The sequence below is a fragment of the Protopterus annectens genome, chromosome 8.part0 (assembly GCF_019279795.1).
Source record: "Protopterus annectens isolate FY-2018-M chromosome 8.part0, PAN1.0, whole genome shotgun sequence".
In the NCBI taxonomy this organism is placed as follows: Eukaryota; Metazoa; Chordata; order Ceratodontiformes; family Protopteridae; genus Protopterus; species Protopterus annectens.
In genome coordinates this window covers 201,076,904-201,104,598 of record NC_056741.1, presented here as the reverse complement: position 1 = coordinate 201,104,598, position 27,695 = coordinate 201,076,904, and the positions used below count along the sequence as shown (strand labels likewise).

At 38.0% G+C, this 27,695-nt stretch overlaps 1 protein-coding gene across 1 annotated transcript in view; it reads left to right on the top strand.

The window, feature by feature from the left end:
* The window catches only part of LOC122808699 (alpha-2-macroglobulin-like protein 1), a 1,234,219-nt gene that overhangs the window by 70 nt on the left and 1,206,454 nt on the right, over positions 1-27,695 (top strand). Inside the window, exons 1-2 of the mRNA XM_044079685.1 lie at positions 1-74; positions 21,704-21,923. The exon at positions 1-74 is cut by the window's left edge and continues 70 nt beyond it. Coding sequence (XP_043935620.1) covers positions 10-74; positions 21,704-21,923 — 285 coding nt within the window. The 5' untranslated portion in view covers positions 1-9. The remainder of the gene's footprint in view (positions 75-21,703; positions 21,924-27,695) is intronic.

The window sequence follows — 27,695 nt, the reverse complement described above, 5'->3', positions numbered from 1 at the left end:
CATCAAGAAATGGGGATCAGTGCATTTATAACTTTCATGCTGCTGCAAATTGCATTAAGCTCTGCACAACAACCGTGAGTAAAAATTATACATATATATATTTTGTTATACAATATTATCCTTGCAATGTAAAAATGTGTCCAGTCTGCTATAGGTAATTTTTGAATATTTTGTTAAAGAAGTGTTTAACATGTAGAACATGTATAGCAGATGCATTTGTTGGGGTGGCTACATATTTTGATTTGGAGTTTAATACACAAAATAATATCGAAACAAGTATTTTTCTAATATCAGATGCCATAATGATTGACTGAAGCAGAACAATTTGAATTTGCTTTCATATGAATGAATGGCTAATAACAATTGCTGTAACAGCTATACTTTCCTGTATGGAGTAAAAATCTTCAAGAGGAAATAAGGCTAAGATTTCCTGCAATGAATAATAGCAACCTCATTGCATCCTTGCTTTAATGCTGCTTTTCTTCTTCTCATAAGCAAATCAGATTAATCTGTATAATAATACCACAACGTGCTTCTTTAACCCTTTATTGCTAAAATGGGCTCTGGGCATAAGCTCATTTAGTATGTATATTCCAGGATTGGGAAACTTATGATGTTTGTTTTGATTCATGCGCATACATACACATATCAGGACTAGAACCTAATACCAACAAAGCAGAGCTGAACCTCTATAGCAAAGGTCCTGCAGAATTTTGAATATGTTTCCTCTGTAGAGTATCACAGCACTTTCCTCAATCTTAGAAATGCCAGAGTCCCCAAAAATAATGGTTTAAATTAACTGTGCAGTTCTGCATAGGTTTCAGCTTGTGACGGTGCGTACTATTCTGAAAATCCTCAAAGCTTGCGATTATTAAATTTGACAATGAGGTCACATAACAAACTGATCATTATTATAACCCTGTAGACAATGGAAAACCAAATTTGCCTGCTAAATGGGTTCTTGCTCTATCAAGTATTGTGACTATGTTGCCATGCATTAAAACTGGTGCAAGGGAAAAGTACAGTGTGGACATATTTTTCATTGTTATGTTTGTGGGTAGGATTTGCAGACTCATACAAATAATATAAAATAAATAAATTGCCACCAGTATTTGAACTTACTTGGAAAATGCATAAAGCTGTATTGGTCTTCCTTAAGTGCTATGGGTGATACAGTGTAAAAGAAGGAAAGGTGGGTGACTATATAGTACCAGATGTATAGTACCAAGTGCTATGGGTAATGCAGTGTAAAAGGAGGAATGGTGGATGACTATATAGTACTAGATATATAGTACCTGGGTGACTACATAGTACCAGATATATATATAGTACCAAGTGCTATGGCTGATACAGTGTAAAAGGAGGAAAGGTGGAGTCTATATAGTACCAGATAGGTTGCACAGACTGGAAAATGGTTTAGTGGAATGCCCCCACCATAGAGAGTGCAGTCAAAGATAACATATCTTACTGCCTCCACCATCATCCCCATAATTGCATTTTGTTAATAATAAAAAAAAATGTACAGAAAAAGCAGTATTTGCAGACTGACATATTGCTTAATGTGGTCTGCAAAGCATTTTTAGAAGTTCATCATATGGAATGGATCCCAGAGGCAGATATCCTTGACAGAAGTACACAAGATGTGAAATATGTGCTTTACTTGTTATTATGAAAAAAAAAAAAACTTTATTGCACTGGGTTATGAGTTAGTGTAGTGGGTTAATCCTACTGTATACAGTGTCAAGGATACAGGGTTTGAAGACTTCCCCACTTTCTACTTTTTTTTTAGTTTAGGAAATATTTTTACATTATCCCTGGTGTCCAGATGGGATGCAGAAGGCTAATACCCTTGTTGATAAAGGTGCAGGTTTTTAATATTTTAAGTACTTCTATGACACACTATTTATAGTATTCCTGGTGTCTGTTGTTTCTTCTGATCTACATCATCTTTCTATGTCTCTTTAAGGGAAGCTAGTTAGAGTTTCCTTTGTATCCATTCTTCCCCCAGCTGACATTCTCTTTATTTCTAAGTGCCTTTATAGCAAGCTGTTTATAGGATCCCTGGTGTCTAGTGTTCCCCTAACCATTTTATATTGTTTTAATTTCTATCTGCCTTTAAGGCATACTATTTAGATTATTCCTGGTATTTAGTGTTTAACCTGACCCATGTCATCTTTTTTATTTTTACTTCTAAGTGCCTTTAATATACACAATTTAGAGTATCCCCCTAGCAGTAATTTACAGTATCCCCCCTAGCAGCAAATAAACTAAAAATGTCTCCAAAGCAGATTATAGCCTCTTACAGGATGGTATAAATAGCTTTACTGCACCTCCACCCAGATGGAACTGGCAGCTATGCCAAGTTCTACACCAATGCTTTATACAAACACCTGTATAACTGCATTGACTCAGCCGTACTTGTTAAGACCAAAACAAGCTCCTCAAGGAACAGCAAACCTGCCTATCCAAGAGTAAGAGAGAGTGATCCCTACACTGAAAACACTCTCTCCTCGGCTTAAAGAAGAGAATAAGACTTCTTGTGAAGTCCTCCAAAGCAAACTATGACTCCAAATTAGCTTCCTCAACTAAAGACAACCATAAGGCATTCTTTACTTACATCCTTAATCTAAATGGAATGGCCCATATTTGTGCAGAACCGGTAGTTAATGATACCACACTTACTGAGCCTGTGGACATAGCTAACCTGTTGCCTGACAGGTTCTGTGAAAACTTCACTCCCCTGTTCCTGCCACATGTATCCCTTGACATCCCTACCACTTGTCCCCTGTCTTGTATCTCTTAATAGCTGGTTGCAAACTCCCTCTCTAAGGCCATAAACGCAGCATCTATAGCACCTAATAATATCCCAGGCTGCGTCCTACATGGGATCCAACAAGAATTAGCAACACCACTGGGTACTCTTTTCAGTCATAGTCTAAGCACTGGCTTCATCCCAGCTGAATGGAAAATGGCCACTATTATTCCCTTGCACAAAGATGGTGTTTCCACTGACCCTGGGAACTATAGACCTATTAGCCTGACTAGCCTTATTGGCAAGGCCAGAGAGCAAATCATTATGGACCTTATCAACAAAGCTATAGGTAATCTTAAACACTTGACCCTACTCAGTTGTGATTTGTTAAAGGGAGAGCATGCCTGTTAAATCTGGTGAACTTCTTTGAGACAGTCACCAATGCCCTGAATGAGGGGAAATCTATGCATACAGCCTACCTAGACTTAGTCAAGGCATTTGACACTATCCCCCAATCAGGCATCATTGACAGATGCACCTAGCTAGGTATCAACCCTTATATTGTTAGATGGGTTACTAAATGGCTTACTGAAAGAACTCATATAGTCAAAATAGGGGAATCCACCTCCAAAAGCAGACCTGTAACCAGTGGTGTTCCACAGGGATCAGTCCTGGGAGCTCTACTGTTTGGAATCTATTTCTCAAAAGTACAAGCATAAACTAAAGGTCTGAGGCTGAGAAAGTTTACTTATGACTGCAAACTGGGAGGGGTCACAGAATCTCCAAATGATGTCAACATCCAACAAGAGGGTCTTACACAAACAAATGAATGGTGCCAAAGTCATGGCATTAAACTTAATGCAAAAAATGCATTATCAATACTTTTAAACTAAAACAATGAGTGAGATAAACTAAAACAATGAGTGAGAAGGTCACTGAAAAAACAGTCAGTAAAAACAAAATGAAAACTCCAGCAAAGCTAGAACTTCCGCTGGGTGACCTCCCAAACCTCTTGTATCAGGGGCACATATGATATATGCAAATGAGCCTTCAATGTAAAAACACAAACATTTTTCACAGTTAGCCAAGTAAACTAAATTTTCACTATTGCACATCCCAAATGCCTTAAAAATAAAATTAACTTGTGTTATAGGATGCATACCTCCCAACCATAGTTTTGGGGTCCAAATGAAGGGGTGCCACGATTCCCGAGTGGCACCCCTTCATTTCTGATTTTTTGCTTTATTTTTGAATTTTCCATGCTATTGGAGCTGACATCATCACGTGCACGATAACGTCAGCTCCATCAGCACTACCAGCCAGTCAGAATTGAGCTAACGTCATCATTTCCGGCTGGCTAGCTGCGAGCGGGAATTACAGTCTGGTTTAGATTTTAAATTGCTTGTTGCTGGGGTTAAACTGCTTTGCGAGCAGGAATTACGGGCTGGTTTACATTTTAATTTGCTTGTTGCTGGGGTTAAACTGCTTTGCCGAGAATGCTTGCTGGCTGGTTTACATTGTTGCCGAGAATGCTTGCAAACGGGCTATAAGCTGGTTTACATTGTTGCTGAGAACAGAAGGGTTTTGGACATTTTAAATTGTGGCAAACAGACTAGGTAAGGAAAGGTGTGTGTGTGCATGTGTGTGTGTGTGTCAGAATGTGAGTATGTGGGGATGCCTTTGCCATATGATGCATGGACCACTAGGCAGAATACTAATGCTGAGAGTCTTGACAGATCTGACAGTGCTAGTGTTAGCATGACGTGCAGTTTAGAGACTTAGTGATGAGCTGATTATGAGGTCCTTCTCAATGCAGCAATAGCAGCCTCTGAAATCTATTTTCTCACCATTACAGTAATTGATCTACCTGCAGTAGGCAATTATCAGGAGCAGTGAGCGTTTTAATGAATCCGATAATATACATTTGATTGCACCAACTTTGTTTTAAACTTTTGTAAAGTTATTAATATTTTGTAGGATCCTGCCCACTTATTTAAACTTTAATTTTGAATCTTTGATTAGCCACTGAAGTTCCAGGATGTACTACTTAATATTGAATTGATCTCATGTTGCATTGAAAATCATGCCATTGAAACTATTTTATGTATTTTCAGATTATTTTTTCTTTTATTTACACCTGGTGGCTAGAAGTATTTAGGCTCAAACCCTGTACCTTTGCTACAGGGTAAAAAGAGCCTAAAGTCCCTAGCCACCACCATTTCTGAGCTTTGCCTACTTTTTTTGTACTAAGAGGTGAGAGCTATGGAGAGAAGTGAGAACTGTATTTGTATTCCCCCATTATTGGCTTTGTTTGTCCATTTTTTTTGTGCTAAGAAGCTGAGAGCTATGGTGAGAAGTGAGAACTGAATTCACTAAATGATAGCCATTAAGTTTCAGTCAACCTCTTTTTTTAAACAGCTGATTTAGCATAGTGGTATGTTGTACTGCCTGTAGTGTATAGTGTTCTGGGTTCAAGACTTGCCAGCCATGCTGGTAACACAACATTATATTCTAGCAACTTTCCAAAATTATACAAGCAATGTTTAAAATGTGTCCCTGGTTTTTAACCTTTTGCCACCCCCCCAAAAAAAACTGAAATTGAAAATAAGTGTGAGAAGCTGTGCACAATGCCTATGGCTTAACACTACTTTCATTCTGTTTATAGTTTGGGTGTGGAAGTAGAGTTTTATGATGGAAATGTTCTGAATTGGGCAGTTTTGTAATTATTGGTTCATGCATTTTCTTTTATTGCCTACAGTACAGCCTACTGGAAAAAAATGTTCATTCCGACAATAAATTTAAAATGTGCTCTGATTCTGTCTAACAAGTGTGCTGTATTATTCAAGGAATATAACTTAATAAAGTCAGGAAGGTGTATCAAAGAAAAGAACACATGTATGTTTCTTGTTTTGTGTGCAAGGGCCAAAGATTTGAAAACAGCTCAAAGGTAAATTTTATCCACCACTGGCCAGATGCATTTTCTTTGGATGTGGTGCAGGTTTCAATGCTGTTTCAATGAATGTGAGTTTCAAGGGCAGAGAAGTTTTAATGCCAAGTCTATTTTCATCGTGAGACAGTATTGCTTTATCAGATGTCTGTTAGTGTTTGTGCATTGATGTGCTGCAAGATGTAAAAATAAAATCCAAATAATCATTGTAGAAGTAAAGCAGTATGCACACATTAGTGTTTATGGTAAATGGGGTGAAATAGCCAGGTAATGGGACATTGGAATGGCTGCAGGGGGATGCTGGTGTCATATTTTGGTTGTCTGTTCTTCAGTTTGTGTTCGAAAGTTGGTATCGTACAATTTCATTGGAGTGGGAGGGGTTACGTAATTATGTATGCTAATTAGATGTTAATCAGCATACAGATCTGTACCTATTTTTCATGGGCCTTGTCCAGATTTTTGATGCTTCCAGGTTGAGAGGTATGATAGGATGTATAAATCATGTTTCCATATTAATGAACTTACCAAAGGTGCAGTTATAACAGGGACTGTCCCCTTGTTAAATCTATGTAACTCTTCATTTTTACCAAAATCTTTATAGCAAAGAAGTTGTTTGAGGTTCTTCTCTTTCTTATATACAAAATAAGGCTTTTCTCCTACTATTTTCCAAACATTAACATCAGAACTAAGAACAGTCCAATTTCTTTTAATTATGGACTGAATCTGCCTAGAATGTCTGTTGTACTTCATCATGTATCCTAATTTATTAAACCCAGCTTTTCTCACTGGGCTATTCTTCTGGGAATTATTGCCTTCTCTAAATAAATGGTTTAGCCACACTAGGCCTTTCATATTTAACATATTCTACATTCTTAGTTAATAAATCTCTACTATAACCTCTTGCCAAAGAGTCCTGTGTCGTGGTACTAATTTCAGCTGCAAACCCTTCTTCAGTGGTGTTTAGCCTACTGGTTCTCAAGAATTGATTTTTTTACTACACCTTTATAAATATGAGTGGGGTGCATACTGGAATTATGTACATATCTAGTTACTTGTACCTCTTTCCTATATATAGATGTATGAATTTTACCATCAGTATTCATCAGTTTAACATCCCAGAAAGTGATTTCCTCTATTGAACAAGACATTTCAAACTTAAGGAACCTGGTGCTATTTTTAGATGTTCAACAAATAGCTCCAATGCCTCCTTGCTACCTCTCTACAATAATACTATGTCATCTACATTGTAATAAATAGAGACAAATCCTGGTGCACAGTCATTTCTGCAAGTTACAATTTTACAATTAACTTTTATTATTATAGCAAATGGTTAATAATAATCCATTCAAATTACTACATTAGTTCTTTACTCTAAATATTTATGCCAGCCCAACAGAAAATGTAGTTTCTGAGTACTACAGTTTTCATGAATCCCATTTCTGAACAAATGTTTATGTCAAATAGTTTTCAGATGAGACATTAAACTGGGGCTCTGTCTACCTTTCTCGGTGGTAGGTTGGGCTGGTTATAAATGATCCAGGGCAAGCATATATATTGTTATGGTGAGATAAAGACATATTGGAGGAGTGGAATTAAGAGGAATAACCCACATTCCCTCTTTGGGGGAAGGAGTTGGCCATGCTTTTAGCCAACACCGTCTGGAGCTGAGTCCTCAGGGGAGAACAGAGATCATACCAAGGTGTTCATCTCCAAAAGAATCAGAGCCACCTCGTCACATCACACATGGAGACAAAGATGGGCATTGCAATGCTTATTAAATGCATCCATACGGATATGAGTGAGCATGCATGGGAGAAATTTAAATCTGAATTAAAAAAAAATCTATTCATGGATGATGATGTCAGTCCCAATAGCCTCACCCACCTGATGGAATGAAGAAACTAAAGGTTTGTTACTCAGGGTAGAATGAATGGGCCATTAGTGTTGCTGGGGGAGAAGGTAGCTGGTCAGATATGATGACTGAAGCAAACAATAAATAAATTAAAATAAAAATTTGATGGCAGTTATCAAAAGTGAGGAGGAAATTATTCAGCATGAATACTACTCTCCCAGAAAAATAGGTCATGCCTAATAAATCTAGCCTGGTTAAAAAAGTGAAAAAAAGTAAAGAAAAAAAGAAAAAGATGATTTAAATTAGCCAGTAAGATAATTGTTACTTGGAAGGTAGGAGAAGACTAGAGGGTACTCACAAGAAGCCTGCACTGGGAGTGCAAGTAGTGATCAGGACCAAATATCTGACCATGGGCCTCTGAGCCATTAATGTTAACCACTGTGACGCCCATTAAAGGATGATCTCTGAGTAATGACTGGTGGCATGCAGGGGATTTAAGTCAAACCACTGATACCAAATATGTGAGCAACTGTGTCAGCCGTTGCCATAAATTATGACACAAAGATCCTTCCTTTCACCAGAGGGATGGTGTCATGACTCAAACCACTGATACTCAGCAAGTTAAAGTAAAAGAAAGTATTCAGTAATCAATTCACATAATGCACTGTGTCCCTAAGAAGATAAGGGACATATGTACTGCTGTCCATGCAGAGAGCAATATCGAAGATAAGGGACATATGTACTGCTGTCCATGCAGAGAGCAATATCGAAGATAAGGGACATATGTACTGCTGTCCATGCAGAGAGCAATATCCAACCTCAGATTAAACTTCACACAGGCTCAGAGCTTAGTCTTTGAACTAACACCCCAGACCCCTATCTCACCACTCTGTGAACCATTGACTTTCAGTGTCCCTTATCTATGGTAACTGTTCTTTCACATAAATAATTATTTTTGAATGAACACATATACAGGGATTGCTGGCAGATCTCTTCTATTCCGTACAGATTTCTTTCTGACATGGTGGCACTGCAAATACCATGAATGGGCAGGGACATTAAGTTGCCTCCTCCTCTTGACTAAGCCAAGCATGAAATCATGGACATTAGTATCGTCACTGATAGTAAGCCTAAATGACATAGTGAAGTAGGGATGAGAACCAGTGCTGATTATCTTCCAGTGATAAATGATATCCCTGTTCTCAAATAATAAATAATAATAAATAATAATAAATATCAATAATGAGTATATATGTATATATATATATATATATATATGATACACACGCACACATACACACACACACACACATACACACACACACACACACACACACACACATATATATATATATATATATATATATATATATATATATATATATATATATGTATATATATATATATGAGAGAGAGAAAGCCATATATGGGTCTACCTGATAATGCTGAAAGCTTGAAATGCTGACGACGAGAAGACCGACACCAGAAGATCGACAACGAAGATGACCGACAGTTGAGAATCCCGATGCTGAGAACAGCAACATGTCAAACGAGCGCTAGTGGGTAAGTATGCAGTAGTGACAGATGTCAGGGTTAGGGTGCGGGTAAGGTAAGTGTGCGATAGTGATGGTCTGTAGGGTTAGGGACGGGTTAAGTGAGTTAGGATTAGGGCGCGGGTCTGGTGAGTGTGTGATAGTGACAGACATTAGGGATAGAGTCGAGTTAAGTGAGTTAGGTAGCGTGGGTTAGGTGAGTGTGCGATAGTGACTGACCTTAGGGTTAGGGTTTGGTTTAAGGTTAGTGCATAGATAGTTGTGTATGTAAGTTTCAGTGTAGGTTTGTAAGGTTTTTGGTGTGCTTGTGTTGTGTGTGTGCTTTTTGGACAGGGGATTTGTTTTGTTTGTTGAGTGCCGGGATTGTGGTTTGTCGGGTATGTGACGTTTCGTGTTTCTGAACTTTCGGTTTTGTGGTGTCGGTGATTTTGTTGTCGGTGTTTTAGCACGTCGGTGTTGTCAGGTAGACCCATATATATATATATATATATATATATATATATATATATATATATATATATATATATATACACCACTTGCCAAAATCATGGAAAAATGCATACATCAACAATTTCTTGACCACATCCTCCAAAATAATCTACTAGCTGACTGTCAACATGGTTTTAGACCATCCCATAGTACCACCACTGCCCTCCTATCCTTTACGGACTGTACAAATAAACTTCGTAACAATAACATGCTCTCCTCTGCGCTATTTATTGACCTATCTAAAGCTTTTGATATGGTTAACCATCAAATACTTCTCAACACACTAAATTCATTCTCACTTGACACATAAGCACTACAATGGTTCAAGTCTTACTTGGACAATAGACAGCAGTCTGTCCTGTGGGACAACAACCTATCCAAACATCTCCCTATTACCCTTGGTGTCCCTCAAGGATCAATCCTGGGACCACTACTTTTCTCCATATTCATTAACGACCTTTCCACTATATTACCTCTACCTACCTGCATACAATATGCAGATGACTCCACTTTGATTTGTAAAGCTTCCACCTCATCTGAACTGCACTCCATCACCCAAACTGTATTTAACCAAGTAGAAAACTGGTTCCAACAATGTTGTCTACTCCTAAACGCCAAAAAAAACAAACTACTACTCTTCACTCCTACTATAAAATCCACCCCAATTCATTTCTCTATTACATCCATCGATGGCACAATCATAGCTCCTAACCCAACTACCAAACTCTTAGGTGTAATAATTGATAATAACCTCAACTTTGACTCACATATTAATGCTACAATTAAAACTGTAAACAGAAAACTTGGATCCTTATATAGGATAAAACCCTTTCTCACCCCAGATGCTAGAGCTACTATTGCCCAGACCCATCTGTCCTCCACCCTCCTCTATGCCTCACCTATGTTTACTAATCTTGTCAAAAGCAACCTAAGCAAATTGATCACTTCTTATAACAATATTGCCAGATTTGCTACAGGTTCCCCATTTAGAACTCATCACTGTCTAAATCTCAAACTTCTAGGTTGGCTAGAACTTAATAACCAAATTGAATTTCAACAACTCTCCATTACCCATAATATTCTATACCAGCCTAATAAAACTCCTATTCTCAAAAGCCTCATCTCCCCCTACACAAACCTTACTACTCTTCGATCTGCAAATAAACTACTGGTAACCACTCAGAAATCCCACAATAAGGCAGGTAACTCTCTTTTCTCAAACTCAGTGGGGAAGATTTGGAACAAGCTTCCCAGTAAACTGACATCTCTCTCATCATTACCACTCCTTAAAAAACAACTAAAAATTCAACTAAAATTACAATGGCTATGTCCATGTACTAACCCAGACTAACCCCAGTATTACCTTTTTCTACATCTCCCCTCCGCTCACCCACCTTGCTGAATTTAGTAAATTCATCCTCTCACTCCCCTCTTTGTGAATTATCTAAGACTTCTCATGGTAAACATTACTGTATTTTTGCCTTGCTAAATATTTGTACTCATCCACAGTAGAATTAAGTTACGGTATAAATCAACTTGGTGATGGATATTTTCAAGTTTATGTATTTTGGATTGTTTTTTTTTTTGTTGTTTTGTACTTTTTGTTTGTCTCATATTTATGTAGATTATAGTGGAGCTTATCTCCCCGGGCCTCTACTGAAAATGGACTTGTATCCAGTTGGACTAGTCCGGTCAACAAATGTAAAATAAAATAAATAAATAAATAAATAAATAAAAATTAAAAATAAATATATATATATATATATATATATATATATATATATATATATATATATATATATATATATATATATGATACACATACACACACATATATATATATATATATATATATATAAAATATATATATATATATATATATATATATATATATATATATATATATATATATATATATATATATATATATATATATTAGATATATAGCTATATAAATATATGTGTGTGTGTGTGTGTGTGTGTGTCTGTGTGTAAAATCCAATCACATGTTTAATAGTGAATAAATAAGCTTTACTTAATCAGTAATGCAAACAATGCAGTTAGAGGTTATGTATGCAGAGGAATGAGAAACGGCATGAGAAAGACCAAAATAACGTTTGGTTATACTTGACAGGAATATTTAAAAAAGCCTCTGAATAAGCTAGATACATAAATTTAACCATCTCTTGTTCAAATGGTAATGACATTTTGCTATTGGAAGTCGCTAGAGGATAACAGGCAGAAAATGTAGATCACAATTTACAGGGAAGTGGTCACCTCATTATATTGTAAGCTATGGTAACGCAAAACAAAAAGCTCTCTCAAATATTTATTTAGGCATTCCAATTCCGCAGTCTTGTTCCCTAGTAACCATTGCATTGTTTTCTTTTGCAAAAGATATTATATTAGGCTATATTAGAAGAGAAATATATTTCACTTTATCCATTCCTACTATATGGAATGCAGTAGCTCCTTGTGAACCAGGTTAATTTCAGCAGCCCTTTCTCACAGCAAAACTAAGTTTTTCCATCTGTAAAGGACAAATTCTTAATATCAGACCAAAACAACATGAAGCACTAATATAAAGGGTTGTGGCATGCATTGCTTAACTGTCTGCATTTAGCTATTTCATTGAGTTGGACTATGATTGCGGTGGTGGTGCTGCGGTAGCATTGTCGTCTCACAGTAAGATGTCTTCTGTGTGGAGACATGCATGAATGGGCGTACCTTTGTTAAAAGTTGTGCACCAGGGCTGGCAACTCAGCATGTAAAAATTTACTGCCAATCATAAGCGGACCGGAGTTCCGCTGTGGTGACCCCTAACCGGGAAAAGCCGAAAGACACAACAACGTTGAGTTGGACTATGACTTCATTATATGACCAGCTAATATAGGAGAAGCAAGAGGTTATATTTTACATATGAAATGCAGAGTCTTGCCTTTCTCTTCATTTTTATCTTATTTTACATTTACAAGAGAAAAATCTCCCAGGCTGTACATATTTTGTACACCAAATGTTCTACTAGCAAGATATAAGAAAAAGCATGAATACAATATTAGATCTACAAATCAGTTTTCCTTTGCTTGCAATCAGCCCTAACACAATTCTTCCCACATAAGGGATGCAAGCAAGTTTTTTGGAGTGACCCAACAAGAAAGGCATCTTTGGACACGGATGCAGTCCTTCATTTCTGTGTAGACCATGTTCATTGCCATTAGCAGTGCCACTTCTATTGGTTGGTCATGTTGTAGGACTACAAGGTTAAACTTCATCTAAGAAGCTTTCTATTCTCACCACATGCTCTCTTTAAATGTCTGTGGTAAATAACTACAGTGAACTTTCTGCCACATGGGTGGGATGTAACTTTTACAAAGCCCAGACTATGCTCAGATACTGATTATTTACAAATGCTTAAAAATTGCACCTTGGTTTGAAGTCTGCAGAGTGAATGGGATGTTCATATCTCTCTGCAGAAACTTGGCCAAGGACAGCCCCCACCCTACAGTTAGAAGGTCTACCTATACAATGAATTCATGACTATAATCAAGCCTAGCTAATACAGATGGTCAGCTTTCCTGGGCAGCAGGTATCAAGAGAACCTGCCAGTAACTCCTGGTCATGTCAGTAGTAGTTAGGTGCTTTGCTTCGTACAGCTTTTCTATAGCTTCATCTGTCCTGGGTGTCAGATAAGCAATTGCCTTTGGCTAAGTGTTCTGTACTCACCATAGAACTTGATGCTGTCATCTTTCTTTAGCAACAACACCACTGCTGAGGCCCAGGGATTGTTAGACTCCTGCACTACCCTGTTCCAATATATTCTGCATTTCTTCTTACAGAGTTTGCATTACTCTTTCAGGAACCAGTAGGAGGCCTGTTTGATGGGCTGCCTAGGTAATGTGTCTACTTGATATTTCACCAGAGGGTATACCCTGGGCTACCAGAACTCATATCTCCAAATTCCTGTAATATTATACAAATCACCTGGATCTGGTTAGAAGTAAACTGTTAGGAGTGGGCTGCTCATGCACAAAAGTACCAGACTGAGCCTCTCTCAAGAGATCTACATCCATATCTTGCACTGTTTTTTCCTGCAACTCACTGCAGATAATAATTACCAGGACCACTCTTTCATGATAGTGTTTTATCACATAAATTTAGTATCAGTGACTCAGCATGTAGCGCACTTGCCTTTGGTGTTGGAAGGCTAGAAGGGTTCTTTTCCCAACTGATGTGATTGGTGACACTGCAATGCAGCATTAGAGGGGTGCTGCACTCATGATTGTTTTGTCCTTTGAATGAGATGTTAAACTAAGGTCCTATCTGCTTGAGTTGGTGGTACCTCAGGTGGATGTAGAAGATCCCATGGCACCTACTGAAAAGAATAGGTGAAGTTCTCTGATTCCTTGGCCAATTTTTCACAGTATTATAATTACCATCTTGTGTCTTCCCTGCAAAAATATCACTAGTCTAGTGGGAGTAACCTGATCAACAAATGGTAGATAAGTAAATAGCAGAGTTTGTGTTTCTGCCTCCTGCCTGTCAATTCTACCATCTAGTTGACGCAAACCTCTTTTTATAACGGTAAGACGGAGTACATAGGTTGCGTGCATGAGCTTATGGAGTTTGTTTCTGAAGTTCAGGACATATTCCACAACAAACTCCTTGTGGAAAACACACTCACACACCCAGCCCACACAAATTTAGATCAGGTCCCTCCTTATGACCATACAGCAGTTCAAATGGCAAAAGCATTGTGGATTCCAGGGATGTATCTCTGTATGCACAGAGAAGGCGTGGCAGATATCTGTTCCACTCCCTCCTGAACTGCTCTGAAATGATGTCAGCATAGTTCTTAGATTACAGCTAAACTTCTCCACCAGGCTATTTTTCTTGGATGGTGGGGGTAGGTTTTAGATGTTTTACCGAATAACACTCTCACAGACCTGCTTCTTGGTCTAACATAAAGTTGGCACCTCTCTCTATCAGTATGTCAAGCAAAGCACTTGTCACTTTCTATTCTTCAATGGAAAACAATGCCACCATGTCTGAGTATCTAGGGGCATCATTCGAAACTACCCACATTTCTTTCTTTCTTTCTTGTGGAAATTATAGCACTCACATGTCTCACAATATTCATAGCTGCCTCTAAAATGGTTTTCCACTAAGATACAAAAGCATTATGCAGCCTTGGATTTGTCTCTAGCCTTGACAACCTTTTGACACTGCTCATATATCCTGGAGCTGTCAGTTATATTCTTTGCTAATACCAGATCAATAAATATTCCACATAAGCCATTTTAGTACATGTCATGCCGATATGGGATGCAAAGGGAATACCATGGGCTATGGGCAGAAATGCTTCTAGGTATGTCCTGGCTCTGCCAACTGCTGTATTATCTCTTGCTCTCTCTGGCTTTCTGGGCACCCTTCAAGGGTACATTCTCTGTACAATTGTATATCCCAGTATGCGGGATCCTTCTGCCCTTGAGTAGCAGAACTGACCTTGGCTACCTACTCAGTTCTCCTTCCAGTGGAAGCCAGGAACTATCTGTTAGTGCTGCCTCATGGTCTGGCTGACTATTATCATGTACCACACCTTTTTAAATCTCACCTTTTAAAGCAAGCCCAGTACTTTTCCCCATGCTGTCCCTTAGATTCTGAGTCACTGCTATAGGCCAGAACCCCCTCTGAAGTATACTATCAGCCAAGGATGAGGTGTGGGTCTTAGACTAGTTTCATCCAGTTACTTTCACCATGTGATTGCCTCCATGACTGCCTGCAGATAACAGTCTGCACACAATCTATTGCACTGTCAAAGTCATTCCTAATTAGAACATTACCAGGGAAGTCCTAAAACACAGCCACATTTTGACTCCCTTCACCCATTTCCAAATTCAGACAAATTCTGGCCAATGGTACCTGAAAAGGCTTCCTTCCCATCACCCTAACTGGTGTGGACTGCTCTAGCAAGTAGTAATCTTATCTAACCACTGCAGGTTTGAATATGGTTATGTCTGATGATGTGGCCATTTTAGCAATTAAAAAACATGCAATAAAATATTATTTATCTTTAACATAATTTAACCAATCAGTATCTCAATTTTAGAAACTACTTGCATTGCTTTACCTGGGATGAAGGTACTTAAAGGAAAACTCCACCCAAGAACTAAAAAAATCTGTTTTTTTCACTATATCTTTGTTTCCTGACCTATTTTAACACCTCAAAATCATTCTAAGTGTTTTATTTGTAATTTTAGCCTGTTTTCCACAACATGGGTACCAATGGGGCTTGATGTATCAACATGATCTTGTTCTCCCTCAACTCTTTTTCTTTCCCATAATGCTTTGTATGACTCATGCAAGACATAAGGAAGCCATGTACTCCATCAGCCGATCAACTTCCATCTGAATTTCTTCAAAAAGCAGCCATAGAAATAGCCTATCCCATTTCAATTCTTATTAACAGAACCATTAATGAAAGAAACATCCCTGACATCTGGAAAATTTCACACATTATACCCTTACACAAGGGTGGAAACTCTACAGAATATTCTAATTATAGACCCATTGCCCTCCAAATCATGGAAAAATGTCAGCTAATGTCCCTTAACTAAACATAACATACTATCTCATTGTCAACATGGGGCCTTTTCATAGTACTACTACTGCTCCTTTCTTTTACTGATTTCATTAACAAAACATCGACCTATCTAAAGCTTTTGACATGGTCAATCACCCTCTTCTCCTAAAGATCTTGGAATCACTTGCTATTGAACCAAATACCATCCAACAAGCGTACTCTGGGAGAATAAACTCTCCTCTTCTCCCAATCTCCTACCACAAGGCTCGATTCTTGGGCTCTTTTCTCCCTATTCATAAATGACTTACAAGTAGCTATTCCCATGACAATATGCAGATGATTCCACCATCTGCTCTCATCCCAGAGCTTCAAACTGTTACACAAAATGTATTCCATTTAGTGGAAGCATGGTTCTTAAAACGCTGCCTACTTCTTAATGCCAAAACAAAACTCCTCCTTTTCAAACCCATCTCTTCTATTAACAATATAACACCTGACTCTTCTACCAAACTACTAGGTGTGACAATAGATAACAATCTTACCTTTGATTATCACATAAACAACACTATCAAAACTGTACATAGAAACTGGGCTCCTCTATAGAATTAAAACATTCCTATCCCCAACAGCCAAAGCTACTTTGGCTCACTCTCATCTCATCTCTCTCTATGCCTCACCAATTTACACCAACCTAAAGAAAAATAATCTTACTAAATTGACCACTACTTACAATAGTATAGCTAGATTTGTTACTGGTAATCAATTCAGAACACATCACTGCCTGAACCTACAACAAATTCACTGGCTTGAATTACAAAACATGTTGCTTCTTTCTCAACTTCCCATCATCCACAAATCTTTATCTGCCAAACAACACTCATTTCTAACCTCCTCATTACTCTAACCTGAGCTCACTCCGCTCCTCTAACAAACTCCTAGTCTCTGCTACCAAATCCAATAACCTTGCTGGTGACTCCCTGTTTTCTAACTCCATTGGTAAACACTGGAACTTATTGCCCACTGAACTAACTTCTATTTTATCTCCTGTCCTCTTCAAACAAAACTTAGACTCCACCTTACAAACACTGGCTATGCCCCTGCCTTAACCCTGACTGAACCCATGTATTTTTCATCCCAGATCTCTCACTATTCTATCACTTACCTCTCCTTCATCCTTCTCATTCCTAATTATATTACTCAGTTTACTGAAGACTCCTAGAAATTTCTAATATAATCTATCCTACTTACTTAGCTGTCCTTAAATACCCTTTTCTCTTTCTTATAATGTTTGAATATTTTAAATAACGTATGCCTGTGTTCTGCTTCCAAGAGTCATAAGTACACTTTTTGTACAACTGTTTATTTGTGCCTATTATAAGTTTGACTCTTTGTATAATATTGTCCTGATACAGAATACTTTGTATGCTGCTCTCTTTTGCATCTTATGTAATAGTTATTATGTCTTTGTGGAGCTTTTCTCCCCGGGCCTCTGCTGAAAATGGAAATATATCCAGCCAGACTAGCCCGGTTAACAAATGTAAAATAAATAAATAAAAATAAAAAACTGTGAATTCCCATCCCACTGACATAATGGAATTTGTGTGAGTCACTGTTATCTTCTTTACCTTCTGTAAAAGGACTTATTTTCTGTCTCTAATCACCCTCATTTATGTTTGGCTTAGCCCTTGTTTTACACTATACTTAGAAGTTATCCAGCTACAGCCAGGAAAGTAGCTAAATTGTAGGCCTTGGTTCAGGGTTTTCTTTTGTAGTCCAAGAGGAATTCATTCTGCAAGGGTCTCTCAGTGCGGTGACAGTTTTAACACCTCTGCAGTAGTATAGAGTGGGGACGATCAATTCCTCTTAAACTTGTTACATGGACGACTGATGCAATATATTTCTCTTTTGGCAAAGTGGAAAGGTAGTCTACATTTTAAAAAAGGACTGGATGGTGCAAACCATTTGCTGAGAAATCACACTACCTCTCCATCTTGTAAATGCTTATGCTAAGGTGGTGAAAAGGAAGCACTGCCAAGTAGTCTAGCATTTCATTCTAAAAAAATGCAGATTATGTCTTGGCCTTCAAGCTGCTCATTGAAAGTAACCAATACTGTCGTGATGTGATTTGTCAGTTTTTAGAAGGTATATGATTATGTACACTGCAACATCTTGTGTGAGGACCTACTAAATTTCACAAGGTCACAGCTGCATGCTACTTAATTCCTCTATATGAGGACTCAAAAATACTTTTCTACATTCTCAATATTAAGTCAATACTTTCACAGTGGGCACAGGACTCCACTAAGGATCTGTGTCCTCACTCTTCTGTTTGTGATTAGTGGATGTCAGTTTACAGCCTGGGTGTACAGATCACTCAAGTTTGGGGGTATGAGGGTTGAACTATTGTTATTTGAACTTGTCATCCTTTTGGCATTAACTGTCTGTAGTTCTGCATACACTGGTGTCACTCAATATTGAGAGTTATGCAAGTGGGATGAAAATCAGCATCTCTAAATCTAATTTATGCCTTCTGCTGGAAGTTGCATTTCTCTGGGTATTGAGGATTTTTTCAAACTCCTCATATCAGCCTGGTTGATTGGCCTGTCAGATTGTCCATACATGTTGCATATACATTTGATGAAAAAAAAAAGTCCAAGAAGGATTCAATTAATTTTCTTTCAATTTTAACAAATAAATTATTAGAAAATAAGTAACTGGAGTTTGATCCGGACACTTGGCATCTTAAAGGAATGAATTACATAAACAGATGTTTGCTTTTTATCATATTTAAAATAAAATCCTACTTGTCATGAATGCAGACCCATTACAGGAACTTGTCTTGTCCACACAAATCTATACGTTACCAGTACAGTATTTTATGTCTGTAAGAAGTTCAGCAAATCCATTTATTTCTAAGAAGTATAAGGATTAATATAGGAATCTACTTAGCAATCTAGAGACTGTTAAATTACAGTCATTACAGTCAATTGAAGCCCCTAAGTTACCCTTTATATAACAATAGGTTGATAGGTAGTTATTAGATATATACTCCAGGAGACCACTGAGGAGTCTAGACCAATTTCTAAAGAACACAGTCTGGTTAAGTGACTTGCTCAGAATCACACATTATGAAAATGGAGACTGAAGGAATCAAACTCTTGACTACAGAAAGCAGCTCATGAACAGAAAATAGTCTTAATCCTCTGCACTAACTGTAAGGCCAGATATCACAAAGACCTATGATATGACATGATAAAACTACTATTACTCTGTGTTCCTTGTCTGACATTATTTCAGTCTGGAATGCATTATTTCACAGCTTTTCTTTTTAATGATGCTTACACTTGAATGTAGGCATTCTTCTAATAAGGAAAACACAGACTTAAACATGTCTATAACCTCTGCTAGTCTCACTGACCACTCAAGGGCATGATAAAGTGAAGAATATACAGTATTTCATTCTTGTAGTTGGTCATCCTTAGCTGTTTACTTGAAGAAAATCAATGTTTTAATTCCCATATTTTATTAAAATTTAGGCTATGATGTTTAGCTCATATATCATCACACAGTGAATTCATCTCAGAATAGTCAATGCATATATTCCAGATAGATGCATTTGGACAGTTTCTCCCCGAGCCTCTGCTGAAAATGGGCTCTGTCCCAGTCTGACTTCCCCGGTTAACAAATGTTATATAAATATATCTCAGCTTCTGATTAGATGTGCAATTATCTTTCTAATGCATATAAATAAAAAGATTAGCAAAACAATGCTAAGGTTCGGTTATAAAATGTCTCATTTTTTAACTTTAAAATCAAAATGTACCTTAACTACAGGAGTCATATATTTTGCTGAGTGTGGTTTGCCATTTATTTCATCTATCTTCATATTTACTGGCTATCACATTCAAGTCATATTAAGTAAAATTTGTCACTTTTTGAATCATTATCTTAAGCTGAAATATCATAGTATTACTTTATGTAAAAGAATATATATGTATATGTGTGTGTGAGTGTGTGTGTGTGTGTGTGTGTGTGTGTGTGTGTGTGTGTGTGTATATATATATATATATATATATATATATATATATATATGTATATGTACACATATACATATAGGTTCATACGTAAGTACTAGGCTATCTGCCCGAGGGCATCTGTAAGCCTAGCCAGAATGTGTTGGCTTTCGCGGCCCCCTTAGATTAGTTCCCTGTGCCTCTGTCCAGCAGAGCCATTAGTTCCCTGTGCCTCTGTCCAGCAGAGCCACTGCACTGATCCCCGGGGTAAATTTTCTGTTTCCCATTCACTCGTCAAGGTTTCTCTTGAAGAGTGTTAGTGAGGGGCTCTGCCTAATGTAGATTGGAATCCTGTTCCAAAGCATGGGTAGTCTGTAGGACAGGAGTCTATCCCTCCAGCAAGTCCTATTTATTGTTGTGGTGAGGTTTAGATCCCTAGAGCGTGTGGCTCTCAGGGATTTGTTTTTTTTTTTAGGTGGAGCATGTCCATCAATTCTGGGTTGGACATGGCCTTGTATGTCAGGCAGAGATCACCTCTGAGTAAGCAGTATGCAACCGAGTACAGCTGCAGTTTCTTCAGTCGGGCTGCATAGGGCTCAATATATCAATTAAAGGACCATGTTATCCCCTACATCTTAAATCTAACATTTTGCAGCAGATATACTACCGTACACTAAGATCTTTACTAAGGTTCAAACCATAGAGCTGAGCTGTTCAAAGCTCATCTCCTGATAATCTGAGCAGGGTTTAAACCCAATATTCACTTGACTGTTTGTTGTTGCCTTCTACCAGGCTCAGAAGTTATAACATTTTGTTAAATTTGATAACTAAACTCTTTTACTTCACTCTCAGTGCATTTATTTATTTTGTTTTGAAAACTGGGTAAGTGTATTGTTTGACAGACCTTTTTCAGCCACCAACTAGTTATCACTAATTTATAAACATACTGCTAATGCCAAGGTTTGCATATCTGTATTGAATAGTATGTTTTTTTCTTTTTTCTTGTTTTTAGTATATCTGATTTAATTTTTAGTCGTTGATCTGCCGTAGTTAACTACAGTTGATTATAATGTATCACATCTTCAGCTCTCTCTCTTTCTTTTTCTCTCTCACTCTCTCTCTCTGTACCATATTTGTTAATGTATAATATTTATTATTGCTTAAATTGGTTTAAAGTACTTTGATCATACAATACTTGACATATCCTTCTCCAGGGAGAACATGCCAGAAATCCAAGCCTGCTCACCTAAAATAAATCAATAAATAGCTAGATAAATAAGGTAAATGAATAAATAAATGAAATTAATAATGCAGAGATCTGTCACTATGTTGTGGTCACGAGTAGTATTGCATTCTCCATATAACCATACATGTGGTAGAGACTACATGCTTTATGCAATCACTCAGGAAGAGAAAAGATGAACATTTGTAAATCATTATCAGTCATATTATTGAGATGTTTCTGCTTTTGATCTGGAAATACTAATTTCTTATTTTCTTCTCTTTTGTGACTTTAGGCATTTTATGTTGGTGTTCTCTTCCCAGTCTGAGAGCATGACCAATTCCACAGTGTGTACCAACATCGTGGGATTCAATGAGTCATTCACACTTTCTTTGATACTGCAGGCAAATGGGAATACTGATGCCATATTCACAGATTTTGTGAAATGCCACCCCCCAAGTCCAAAGTCACGTCAGCCAGAGTTCTGCCAGTACTCCAAGTGTATATCCTACCAGGTAAGATTTATTATACTAAAGAACAAATCCAATAGTAAACGAAGTCCATTACCCAAGAAGCTGTTAAATATCGTTTACGTTAATACACCAACTTCTTCAGATTCAAAAAAGTAATAAAATGCATACAAGGTGTATAAATAACATTTTGTCGGTCATATGATCGGCATCAGCTGACATACCAGCTCTCCTCGACCACCTGTTTAAAGTGACATTTCCATTTAAATACATATATTTAAAAGTCACTTTGTCCGTATGTATTTAATATATGTATTTAAATGGAAATGTCGCTTTAAACAGGTGGTTGAGGAGAACTGGTATGTCAGCTGATGCCGGTCATATGACTGACAAAATGTTATTTATACACCTTGTATGCATTTTATTACTTTTTGAATCTGAGCGATCAAAGCGCTTCATTCTACAACAATAAATATTTAACAGCTTCTTGGGTTACGGACTTCGCTTACTATTGGATTTGTTATTTTGATTTGAACAGTTTGTCTGCTTCGTTTTGTTCTTTATTATACTAAAGGTCAGACATTTACCTGCTATAGTCTGCATATGACTTGATTATTTGTTTATGTCTTACATACTAAAACAGATCTCAGATGGCATTTTTTTTGTTTTGCTAGTAGACATTTAAAAATGGTAAATTATGAATTTAGGAAATGGAGAGTTCACAGTCCAGAGGATTCAGAAACATCCCCAACAGCAGTGGAAAGAACTGCAGTAAAATTTATTTCTTTAACATTTTGTTTACTGGGAAAGTCCAATTTGGAATGAAGCCAATTCTCAGCAGAGGCCCCAGGAAAAAACACTTAGGATGTATGTTTTGGAAAAGGGTCTGTCTCAACAATGTGAGATTTTGGGCAGGATTCACGAATCCTCCGTGTAAGACTTAATAAGTCTTACACGGAGGCTGCAGTTGAACAGTATGACATTAGCAAGCCATGAATATTCATGAGGGCACGCTGACTCATCAGTAGCTCTTACACAGACTGAGTATGAAAGCAGGGGCGTGTCAGACTGCTGAGCAGTCTAAATGTTCATGCCCCTGCAAGTTGTTACAAAGCACAATGTCAGCACACAAGAGCAAGGTCGCTCAAATGTACTTGCACCCAACAGCACACTCCCTGACACTGGAAACCCCAATCAAAGTTATAAAACGTAAAATACTAATTTTCTTTTTTTAATCCACGATATAGCTGCCCGAATACCTCTCAACCTCTTAGAATAAGAAATCTGGACAAAGCCATTAAAAAACTGGTACAAATAGGGACATGTTTTAAATATTGTTCTTACAAATTAGAAAGTTGATAGAATAACAGGTTTTGCATTAGTATGCATGTTCTGTATGATATGAAGTCTAAAACTCAAATGTCTGTCATTATTTTCTAACTTCAATCTTTAATAATTTGCCAGAAAGCCACAATTTTATGAAAAATGGACCAAAAATATAAGGCAAAAATTTGGACATTCTGCGAAAATCTGTACAGTTGAGAGGTATGCCCGTATTTGCGCGTGTGTGTGCGGGTGTGCCCATTGCCTAACCACAGTTAACAATTGTGACAGTGAATAGCATATAAGAACTAATTATTCAAATTCTGCCAAGTAACAATAGTGTAATGGTAGAGCCTTAGCCCAAAGAGTAGGCATTCATGGTTTGAGTCCCACCACTACCCTTCTTATTTATTTTTTTTATGTTCCAAATCAGTATATGAAACAATACCTGACATATATGATTAAAATATTATAAAAAGCAGTGAAATGGCCAATTTATTATTGAAGAAAATATATATTTTAAAGGCTCCAGATTTAAGCAGTGCTTTACCCAGCTAAATAGGGTTGCCCAAAGTTTAGCAGCTTTATCCAGTGCAATGTGTTTGCGCCAACCAGGGTACTGTAGGGACACATATCCTACACAAGGGTATCATACAGACAGATGCCTGTCATCTGATACATGCTGTATAGCAGTAAACTGACTATGGCATAGTCATCCACATGTACTATACTTACTATCCCGTCAGTACCACATAGGTGGTAGCCCTCAACATGTATGTTGGGTACCAGTGTGTACATACAGCCTCATGTTATGTCATGTGTCCCTTGGTATCCACATATCCATAGGTATTGTGGAGTCCCAAGGTGTGTCACATGAGACATTAGAGGCCTGGATGCATATCCACAAAGCAGTTGTACACCTATAAAGACTGTCTATTATTGTCAGTCATTGTTGTGTATGAATGTCTGACATATACCCCAGGCATATACCCTCACTCACACTACTGTTAAGTAACTGTCATGGGTGTGTGTGGCACAGATGACCCTGGCCACGGATCACGACAGTGGATGGCCCTGTCACATACATACATATGTGACCTACGATCTGAGAAACAGTGGCACAACCTGTCAATGGTAACAAATGTATTCATGTAGTATGCAGGCTTCACACCTATGTACTGATTAAGGGAACGTACACATATATATTTGCCACACAGATACCTGATGTGTGCAATGCACTTACTGTTGTAATCATAATATGTCATAACATAGTAAAAGCAAAACCCACACCGCATTGTCCAAGAGTGACACACACAGAGTCAGCACTTACATGATTCAAACCCCTACTTAAGTACATTATGATACTAGAGAGAGATGAATTAGCACAGCGTGCTATTTGCTTTACTGGGTGGTATCGCTTCTCCCTGTATTTCTAGGGTGGTGACATCATCACTCTTTCCAAAGAGGAATATACATCTTTAGTGTGTTTTCCCAGTCTTCAAAAAGCCCACTCCTTTCAAAGAGAATTGCACACACACACACAGTTAGCATGTACAGGATTCAAACCCCTACCTACGTACATTATGACACGAGAGAGATGTATTATCACAGCATGCTATTTGCTTTACTGGGTGGTTTGTCTTCTCCCTCTGTATTTCTAGGTTGGTGACATCATCACTCTTTCTAAAGAGGAGTATACATCTTTTGTGTGTTTTCCCAGTCTTCAAAAAGCCCACTTCTTTCAAACAGAATTGCACACACACAGTTAGTATTATAGGATTCAAACCCCTACCTAAGTATATTATGACATGAGAGAAATGCATTAGCACAGCGCGCTATTTGCTTTACAGGGTGGCTTCTCTTCTCCATCTGTATTTCTAGGGTGGTGACATCATCACTCTTTCCAAAGAGGAATATGCATCTTTAGTATGTTTTCCCAGTCTTCAAAAAGCTCATTCCTTTCAAACAGAATTGCACACTCACAGTCAGCGCTTACTGGATTCAAACCCCTATCTACATGTGTTATAATATTATAGAGACATGCATTAACACGGTGCGCTATATGCTTCACTGGGCACTTTTCTACACCTGCTATACTTGTAGGATGCTGACATCACCAGATTTTCCAAAGAAGAAGGCAACTCCTTCATTGTGTCTACAGTCTACAAAAAGGCCACTCCTCTCTAAGGATGTGATACAGATACACAGCATCCCCCATACACACACACATTGAATATTTACAGGTTTTAAACCCCTAACTAAGTATGTTATGATACTACAAAGACAGGCATTAACATGGTACGCTATATGCTTTACTGGACATTTGTCTACACCTGCTATACTTGTAGGATGCTGACATCACCAGACTTTCCAAAGAAGAATGCAACTCCTTCATTGTGTCTACAGTCTATAAAAAGGCCACTCCTATCAAAGGATGTGACACACATACACAACACCCCCCCCCCACCACACACACAACATTTGCAGGTTTCAAATCCCTACCTAGTTATGTTATGATACTAAGGAGACAGGCATTAACACAGCACGCTATATGCTTTATGGGGTGTTTCTTTTTCACCTGCCACATTTGTAGGTTGCAGATATCTTTGAACTGGTCATAGTAATGTCTGTAGTAATTGCAGGAATGAGCCATGTGTGTTGGAAGGTGTCCAATAGCTCTGTGTGAGTCAGCTGGACAGGTGTATGGGTGATTGTATGTTTGGCCATGGGATATCTTCTGTGTCCCTGATACACAGATGCACAATGGACTGTACATATATGGGCTATCTTGTGTGACCTACTTTTCACATGCACAGTATTCAACTTGGACATGTTGCACATGCCAGACACACTCTGTCTAGGTGTGTACATGCCCTAGGACAGATAGCCTAGGATCAGACTCTGCACCTATGATAATGTTCAGGATTCACACCTGTTTATTGATGATACCCTTTGCAGGTGTTTATCGTCTTTGTTTCCCCACTTTCTATGAACAACTTAGGTATCTGCAGCAAAGATGTGATTATGACAGGGTTCGACTATATTGTATATGTGTCTATTGTCATATAGCTGTGTGCACAGGCCAGATTGTTGGATAGTGTGTGATTCCTGGGTTGACACCTGTAACTGCCTGATAGGTATGGACCATTGCTATACTCTGACATGGCCTATGTGTGTGATCATGCCCAGTGTAACCTTTCAGAATGTTGCTGACTGAGTTCCACTACCATAGTTGATTTATTCAATGTTTTACCTGTAGCTAAAAGGCTTGTAGTCTGCAACATAAAACACCCCTGTCAGTCTCGAACCCCAGACCTTGGACACACAGACTGCATAACTATGCCACAGCAGATATAAAATAATTTGATGCTGTAATAAATATATCATTCTTTACAATGAAGGAATGTAAAGGAATAATAGAAAGGCCATTAGACAAAGCCTGTTCTGTGAATCCTTAACAGCCAGTGTTGTGGAATTGCATTACATGACAGTGATAAGAGAAGCAGTCATTCTAGCAAACAATAACATTACAGAGGCACTTTACAAACCACACACAGTATCAGGGCACTACAAACACTAGCATATCTGAGTTGGGCAGACGCCATAGCTCTTAAATATGTTCTATGCAAGTTCATGATTGTGCAAAGTATGTTAGCTGTGTCAGTCTCACTCCCTCTAGAAAGTATTGCCGTCATGTATAGAGGTGGGGTATTACACAATGAATACTGACATTAATAACAGTAGACACTGCTTGCAACTGCAGCCACTAACATTTTTTTTGTCAGTTAAGCTTTTTAAGTTTTCACTTCTCTTAGTTAACTCCAGTGTTGCAGTGTCTCTTGACAGAAATATAATGGGCTGTTGTTTTCAGAGTTTTAAGTGCTGGGCTGGGCTGGGTTTGTGTACTGCCTGTGTGATTGCTTGATTCTGATTATTTCCATCTGCTAGCTCTGCTGACTCTCCCTGGTTAACTTCCTACTGTTTGTTGTGCACACACACACACACACACACACACACACACACACACACACACACACACACACACACACACACACACACACATGTTGCTGTTTCCCGTGTTAAGACAGCAGGGTTCAAAGCCTTCCCCTTTCTTTGAAATTTACTTTTTTCAGTTTTTAGGTACTATTTCATGTTATCCATTGTGTCTTGTATGGCACAGAGGACTAACATTCTCAGTGGGAGGGTGCAGAGTTTGATTACTTTTTAGTGACTTTAAGGTGCATTGTTTTGAGTATCTCTGGTATCTAGTAGTTATCATTTATCCTTTTTTTTCCCATTGAGTACCCGTAAGGTACTTCATTAAAGAACTATCCCTAGAGTCTATTGTTTCCTTTCTCATCAATGTTGCACCAGTTGCTTATTAGTCTAGGGGAGTGTGTAGATATGACATCCCCCCCAAGCACACATTCACACATCCATTCTGGATTCAGACACACACACACACACACACACACACACACACACACACACACA